The 8929-nt window shown below is 35.7% G+C and overlaps 1 protein-coding gene across 2 annotated transcripts in view; it reads left to right on the top strand.

Annotated features, from left to right (window-relative positions):
• The window catches only part of OLA1 (Obg like ATPase 1), a 175166-nt gene that overhangs the window by 102348 nt on the left and 63889 nt on the right, over positions 1-8929 (top strand). For both annotated transcript variants that reach the window (XM_007451064.1, XM_007451065.1), the window contains one exon: positions 4799-4974. In XM_007451064.1, the coding sequence (XP_007451126.1) occupies positions 4799-4974 (176 nt within the window). The remainder of the gene's footprint in view (positions 1-4798; positions 4975-8929) is intronic.

The raw sequence follows: 8929 nt of genomic DNA, 5'->3' as shown, positions 1-8929 counted from the left end.
AAATGCTGGAGAGGGTGTGGAGAAAAGGGAACCCTCTTGCACTGTTGGTGGGAATGTAAATTGATACAGCCACTATGGAGAACAGTATGGAGGTTCCTTAAAAAACTAAAAATAGAACTACCATATGACCCAGCAATCCCACTACTGGGCATATACCCTGAGAAAACCATGATTCAAAAAGAGTCATGTACCACAATGTTCATTGCAGCACTATTTATAATAGCTAGGACATGGAAGCAACTTAAATGTCCATCAACAAATGAATGGATAAAGAAGACGTGGCACATATATACAATGGAATATTACTCAGCCATAAAAAGGAACAAAACTGAATTATTTGTAGTAAGGTGGATGGACCTAGAATCTGTCATACAGAATGAGGTAAGTCAGAAAGAGAAAAACAAATACCGTATGCTAACACATATATATATGGAATCTAAAAAAACTGTACTGATGAACCTAATGGCAGGGCAGGAATAAGGACACAGATGTAGAGAACGACTTGAGGACATGGTGGGGAAGGGGGAGCTGGGATGAATGAGAGCGTAGCATGGACATATATACACTACCAAATGTTAAATAGATAGCTAGTGGGAAGCTGCTGCATAGCACAGGGAGATCAGCTCGGTGCTTTGTGACCACCTATAGGGGCGGGATAGGGAGGGTGGGAGGGAGGGAGATGCAAGAGGGAGGGGATATGGGGATATATGTATACATATAGCTGATTCACTTTGTTGTACAGCAGAAACTAACACAACATTGTACAACAATTATAGTCCAATAAAGATAAAAAAAAAAGTTTGCCTAGCAATGCCACCCCCTCCCCCCAGCACACACATGCTCTATCACATTATCCTATTTTATACGGAATAGTACCAAAAAAGTTTTTAAAAATCAGATGACATCCCACCACCAAAATGACCATAGTTAATATTTTCAGACATTTCTTGATTTTACAAAAAAAGATTGTGATCTCACATTTTTGACTTAATTTATTTAAATAGGAAATGTTTTCACTAATGTAAGTGGGAAATTGCCAAAATTGAAGATAATGAAAATAAATACAATGAAAACTACATATTTTTTAGCCTTTAGAAGCTCTGAGGCTGAGGCCTGTTCTGTAGATAAAAAGTTATCAAAAAAAAAGTTATCAACATTTATAAATGTTAAACATTAAAGATCAATGGCATCAAACCAACATTTTCTCCTTGATATAGTCAGAAGGACTAAACGAGAATTGAAAGAGAAATAACTTTCTCATCAACCAATTCAGTAAGATATAGTCTTCAAATGACTCTAGTCATCTTCTTTATCAGTAAAGTATTTCCCCCAAAAGGGAATTGTGATAATAATTGTAACATTTATGATACTAATTGTTTTAGTTAATGTGAAGTTGAAATAAATAACTTTTGCCATGGACTAGGGTAAAAATGTTGTGGTGAACTAGTAAGAATTAGTGGGGGAAAAACCTGTAAACTCACAAAGTTTATTATAAACTGTTCCAAGGTGAATTGAGTGACATGAAATGATATTATTCAAAATTAATGTTTGAGTATATTACTATGGAGTTTCTTCTAAATTACTAATTCCTACATCATAAAAAAAATAGTATATGCCCCAGTTACTGAAAGAGTTCTCTGTTAAGCACTTTACATATATTATCCAATTTAATCATACCCATCCTCTGAAAGGTAGAAATATCTTCATTTTAAAGATATGATAATGAGATCCTTAGAGGTTCAGTGATTTGTCCAAGATTTTATGACCAGCAGGGCTGTTAAAGCCCTTATTCTTTAAAAAAAAAAAAAAATTTATTTATTTGGCTGCGCCGGGTCTTAGTTGCAGCACTCGGGATCTTCATTTGCCGCACTTGGGACCTTTAGTTGTGGCATGTGGGATCCAGTTCCCTGACCAGGGATCGAACCCCGGCCCCCTGCATTGGGAGCATGGAGACCCAACCACTGGACCACCAGGGAAGTCCCTAAAGCCCTTATTCTTAACCAGTAAATCTTGTACTAAAAAAGATAAAAAGAATGTTATGATGTGAGTGTACAGTGATGTCTATTGACCCAGGAGCATGTCTTTGGAAATTAATCTCTGATTTTTTAGTTGCACGAAATGGGAAGTTGCCCAAATGGCCGCCAAATTTTCTGTAAGCTTATATTTTACAGCTCTTTTAGGCCCCAGTTGATCACAGGGCTATTCAGTTTTGAAGGATAACTTTAATGTTCCCTTCAATTCACTTTTATCTTAACTTTTGGCACTATTTATTTTTAAAAATAAATTTAAGTTATTTGCATAATATGTTACCACCTCATATACAAATGAATAAAATAGGAACACTAACTTTCAGGCATAGGAACAACAACGCAATTCAGTTTCTATTATCCACTTAATTAAAATTGAGGGCTGGGACTTCCCTGGTAGCGCAGTGGTTAAGAATCTGCCTGCCACATAGAGAATGGACTTGAGGACATGGGGAGGGATAAAGGTAAGCTGGGACAAAGTGAGAGAGTGGCATGGACATATATACACTACCAAATGTAAAATAGATAGCTAGTGGGAAGCAGCCACATAGCACAGGGAGATCAGCTCGGTGCTTTGTGACCACCTAGAGGGGTGGGATAGGGAGGGTGGGAGGGGGACTCAAGAGGGAGGAAATACGGGGATGTATGTATATGTATAGCTGATTCACTTTGTTATACAGCAGAAACTAACACAACATTGTAAAGCAATTATACTCCAATAAAGATGTTAAAAAAAAAAAAAAAGAATCCGCCTGCCAGTGCAGGGGACACGGGTTCGAGCCCTGGTCCGGGAAGATCCCACATGCCGCAGAGCAACTAAGCCCGTGTGCCACAACTACTGAGCATATGTACTGGGACTGCTGAAGCCTGTGCGCCTAGAGCCCGTGCTTTGCAACAAGAGAAGCCACTGCAATGAGAATTCCGTGCACCGCAACGAAGAGTAGCCCCTGCTCACCACAACTAGAGGAAGCCCATGCAGAGCAATGAAGACCCAACACAGCCCAAAATAAATAAATCAATTAATTTTTAAAAATAAATTTTAAAATGAGGGCTGAAATTAAGAAATTGCCATTTAAAAATCTGCTGATGCATTTACTGTAGGGATGTTGTTGAGGACATCACTATAGTTACTCATTAGCCCCTACATCAAGATGACTATATAAGAAAATTTTCATTTTAAGTGTCATAAAATGTTTTTTATTTCTGTAACTGAACTGACCATGTTTCCTTTGTTGATCTGAGTGCCAGGAAACTAACTTTTATTTTCAGTTTTCCTGTTTTATTGTGCTATTTGTGTAAGTTGCCTCATCATGATAAGAAGTAAATAGTATTGTGCTTCCAGGGAAACTTTTTTCATACTTTTCAGGTATTCAAAAAATTTACCTAAACCATTGTCTGATGTGTTTACTAGTAAGATATAATGTACCTCCTCATTTCTTGCTAATTTTGTTCGTATGAATCAGGTTCTATATAACATCGATTGTTTGCCAAGAATACTTAAGTATTATTTTAAATAGTTATATTTAATTGTAATAATTTAGTTTTAAAATTATTATTACCGAATATTTCCACGTTAAGATATGAACAGATTAATTATTTTAATTCTGGGGAATTATATTTAAAAACTTTGCAACCTGTAATGAGAATGTCTTGGTTTTTTTGTATGTAAGAATGAGCTGTAGTCACTGTTTTTCTCTTATCAAACTCAATCAAACTGTCTCTCATGATTCCTATGATACCTCTATCTAAAATAATTGATACTGTATGTTCGAAAGCATCTCATTTGGGGAATATAATCTAATTGGTAATTTTAATTAAATTAACTTGTTTATAAATGTGTTTATTGTTTGGTGGGTATATCATTGCTTTCTGTTTATAATATTTCTTAGTATTTGTTCATTTTTGTGATACTGTTATCTGATAATTTGAGTAAATCCCAGTTGAATTATGTTACCACATTATGTCTTCAAAAGGGCATAAAGTCAGTACACATGCTTGAGTAATGTCTGGTTGTTTTACCCTTATGTTTCCAGTTGGCAATTTGAAATTATGGCTTCAACTGCACTTTAAATATGTGATAATAACATGTGTTTCTAATAAGGGCCAGCACCGTTTTGTTCAGATAGTGTGAATGGTTGTCACTCATATATGACGAATGCACCTTCATCTGCTTCTTTGATAGTACCCTAAAAACCATACCCTCAAATCAGGCCGATGAAATTAGCTGCTGTGTAAATTGTGTGTCTGAGTGGTTCATTATCTAATCACCGTCAGAACCACAGTGATAAAGTAGATTGAAGCAGGAAAGAGGTCTGCCAGATGATTTCACCACCCCCCCCCCCCCCCCCCAAAACCCCCCCCTGCCATAACAGAAGGACCCACGCAGCCCCCCCCCCCCCCCCGCCCCAAATCCAGTTTCCCTTGGAAACCCTAATAGTGCAGTTTAGAACTTCAGGCTCTCATGCCTAGAATACAGTATCTTTTAATGTACCAAACCTGAAAATACCAGTAGTTCTGGAGCATAATTTTCTTTCTTTAAAGATCATAATTTTATTTATTTCAATCAGTTTTTGAAACGTTGAGGCTCTTGAATTACTGTTTTGCCGCTAGTGCCCTGAATAGTACTAAATAGGAAAAAAATACTCTGTCCTACTTGTAAGAATTCAGAATAACTTGAATAAATTGTTAACCTTCTAGGAATCTTGACTCACTCTAATAATGAACTTCTGTGTTATTTGTTTATTGAATTGCTTCCCTTTAATTTATTTTAGGTGCTTTTGAAGATGATGATATCACGCATGTTGAAGGAAGTGTAGATCCTATTCGAGATATAGAAATTATACATGAAGAGCTTCAGCTTAAAGATGAGGAAATGATTGGGCCCATTATAGATAAACTAGAAAAAGTGGCTGTGAGAGGAGGAGATAAAAAACTAAAACCTGAATATGTAAGTAAAATCTACAGCTTCTTTAGATATTTGAGTTCATTTTCCTTGATTAAATTTTTAAAATAAAGCACATACAATAACTAATATTGTTATGGAATTTTAGGATTCAAGGATCATTTCTGTTAAAAAATTGTTGAGAAACCTTGTTTTCTCTTGTCAGCAAAGGATTGTGGTGACAGGCTGTTTAAGGTGTTCTTAGGAGACCATATATAGCAGTAATATTGAGTATTTTATGGTTACTATGTATATCCTCAAGTTTTGGTGTTGAAGATGTGGGGTTTTATGATGAAAACTTACTGGATTTAGATAAAGGACTGAATATGAGTTTTGTTGACTTGGAAGAAGTGATTTACATAAGGAATTGGTCTTCCACAACGATTGACCGAATGAATGCACTATTAAAGTAGACAGATAATTTTAATCTTTTATGATGTGAAAACACATGTCATTGTCTTTAATATTCAAACGTGTTTTCTATCATATTGTAGTGAATAATTATTAGTAATATTGTAGGAAATATTTCAAAATCTGTTTTGAAGCTTTTAGTTTAAATATCATCAAATTGTCTTTTACCTTAAAAAAGCAGCCTTAATTATATATTTTCCCATTAATTAACATCTTCCACAAACTGTTCTTGATTTTTATGTTTTTTTGTTATAGGAAGAGATTTCTTTCTTTTTAACTTTTCATGTGTTTTTAATATGTTTATTATTTTCTCATTTTCAGAAACTGATTATCTTTTTGCTTTCTCATTTATTTTTAATAAGTTTGGAAAACACACCTTTGATTAGGGAACTCTAATAGGAAGAAATCAATTACAGAATCAGCCTCTAAACAGTCACACTACCAATAAATTATGGTCGAAAGTGCCTGGTCTTGGAACAGGGAGACCTGTATTGTGCTACTGATTTCCTTGAGAGTCTGGAGTGAGCCCAAAGTCATTTTACTTTTCTTAACATCATAGTTACTTCACTTTTTCCCTGTTCAAATAGAATGGAGAAAGGAGAGCGATTTGTCTGAGGAAATTGTACAAGATTTAGGATGGAAAAGGGGATTTCACATGTGGGTATGAAAGATATCCCTTTCTGTAAAGGGGGAAAACGTTGTGAAACAGATGTTGGGATTGAAGGCAATTCCTTTGCCCCAAACAGCGTGGTTTCTGATTAGGATAAAGACTTATGCAGTCATCCTTTAGTTAATTGAAACTTACTGACATCCATATATATTTCAGAAGCATTAACTGTCTTCAAAATAAATTTGTCGATCTTGCTTTTACTTAAATGGGGAAAAGAGGCATCACGTTCTTCTGAAATTCTTGGGCTACCATTTCCTGGCCTTTCTTCTCAAAGAAAACTAGAATGCTGAGTGTTATTACTCCTTCTTATTTCCCAAAACTGTGATTATTTCATCATTTTCTTTCCTCATGTTAGATTCAGCTGCTTCAGAATAAATTATAGATTCATGTTTCTCAACCTCTTTTTTTTTTTAATTATCACTGTCGCTAAGGAAAAAAATTGAATTAAATTTCAATTAATTAAATTTCTCCCTAATGAGAGAAATTAAATACTAACAAGTAAGGGGGCTTCCCTGGTGGCGCAGTGGTTGAGAATCTGCCTGCCAATGCAGACAACACAGGTTCGAGCCCTGGTCTGGGAAAATCCCACATGCCATGGAGCAACTGGGCCCGTGAGCCACAATTACTGAGCCTGCGCGTCTGGAGCCTGTGTTCCGCAACAACAGAGGCCGCGATAGTGAGAGGCCTGCGCACCGCGATGAAGAGTGACCCCCACTTGCCACAACTAGAGAAAGCCCATGCACAGAAATGAAGACCCAACAGAGCCATAAATAAATAAATAAATACATTGATTATTTTTAAAAAAAAAAAAAAAAAAAAATACTAACAAGTAAGAATTTGTTGGATAGACTTGAGCTTTGGAGGGCCACAAAACATTTTAATAACGAAGTTATTTTTCACCCCCAAGAACCAATTTTTGCCCCTCTGGGAGTAATATTACCCCTATTGTGAATTCATGCTATAGATTATCTTGTAGCAGACCCAATACTGGTAAGTATGGTAAAACAGATGGCTTTTTAGAAATTTTTTTTCAGTTTGTTGTTAGCAAAAATAGGATTCTGGTTGGGTGTATAACGCAATTTGGAAAGAATTAACATCTTTACAATACAGAATCCTTCAGTGTAGGAACATCTTATATTTCTATTTATTGAGCCAAGCACTGTTGGGAATTTTTTCTCTATGTTGTTTAAATCTCACAACATGCAAGGTATATATTATTATCTCCATGTTAAAACTGAGGAAGGCCAATTTTCAAGAGGTTTTGTGAATTGCTCAAGATTTCATACTTAGTAAATTGTAGATCAAGTTTTTCAACCATATTAGTCCAACTACAGGGCCAATATGTTGGGTGTTTTTTTTTATGCTTTTAAAAATTGTAAAATATGTCCCAAAAGATGCATTAACCTCATATGTATAGTTTAACAAATAGTTGTGAAACAAATGGGAGTAAAACCTACTTGCAGGTCAAGAAATAGAATATTGTTTAGCACCCCAAAGTATCTCCATCACTTACCAGTCTTAAAACTTTCTGTCTTCCCACAGCTAACCATAATCCTGAAATTTATAATAATATCCTTATCAGTGTATGTGCCACCTGCAATGATATGAATTATTTTCCTGAGTGCAAACTTTATATAAATGGTATCATGTTGTATCTATTTATATGAGCATTTTCATTCAGCATTATTTTGTACAGTTCATTTATGTTGCATTTATCTTTAATTCATTTGTTTTTCTTAATGTAAAATATTTCATTGAAAAAAACATACCATAATTTTAAGATCTGTTCTACTGTAAGTGGGCATTTGAATTTTCCCTCAGTTTTTTATAATCATGAGCAATGCAGCTGTGAACATTCTTTTATATCCTGATGCATGTAAGGATAGTCTAAGTCTTATATTTATTATAGAAGTCAGTAGTATATGTATATCTTCAACTTTACTAGATAACACTGTTTTCCTAGTCTGTGAGAGTTTATCCTGTTGTCAATACTTGGTATTATCAGACTTTTTCATTTTTGCAGTTTGATAGCTGTGTAATGGTATTTGGTTATGGTTCTCATTTGCAGTTCTCTAGTTACATAAGATTGGAGACCTTTTTAAATATTGATTGGCCCTTTAGGATTTCCTCTTGTGAAATGCTTGTTCTAATTATTTTGCTCATTTTCTATTGGATCAGTGTCTTTTTCTCAATAATTTGTGAAAGTTACTTACATATTTTGGATATTAGTCATTTGCTTTGAATGGATTGCAAATATGTTCTCCCATTCTGTGGCTTTTATTTTTAATCTTTTTAATAGTATCTTTTGATGAACAGGTATTAATTTTAAGGTTAGTGTTTTCCTGTCTTGTTTAAGAAACTTTCCTACCTTAAGGTCATCAAGATAATCTCTTGTATTCTAAAAGCATTATTGTTTTATCTTTCACACTTAGCTCATTAACCCACCTGGAATTTATTTTTTGTAAGTAGTTTAAGACAGGCATCCAATTTGATTTTTTTCCCCCATATGGAAAACCTGTTGTTCCAGCACCATTTTAAAAAAAGACTGTCCTGGGCTTCCCTGGTGGCGCAGTGGTTAAGAATCCGCCTGCCAATGCAGGGGACACGGGTTCGAGCCCTGGTCCAGGAAGATCCCACATGCCACGGAGCAACTAAGCCCGTGCACCACAACTACTGAGCCTATGCTCTAGAGCCCACAATCCACAATTACTGAGCCCGCACGCCACAACTGTTGAAGCCTGCACACCTAGAGCCCATGCTCTGCAACAAGAGAAGCCACCGCAATGAGAAGCCCATGCACCGCAACAAAGAGTAGCCCCTAGCTCTCTGCAACTAGAGAAAGCCCGTGCACAGCAACAAAGACCCAACGCAGCCAAAAAC

The sequence above is a fragment of the Lipotes vexillifer genome, unplaced genomic scaffold (genome assembly GCF_000442215.2).
Source record: "Lipotes vexillifer unplaced genomic scaffold, Lipotes_vexillifer_v1.1 scaffold645, whole genome shotgun sequence".
In the NCBI taxonomy this organism is placed as follows: Eukaryota; Metazoa; Chordata; class Mammalia; order Artiodactyla; family Lipotidae; genus Lipotes; species Lipotes vexillifer.
The sequence above is the reverse complement of the archived record's forward strand: the minus strand, read 5'-3'. Positions and strand labels throughout refer to the sequence as shown.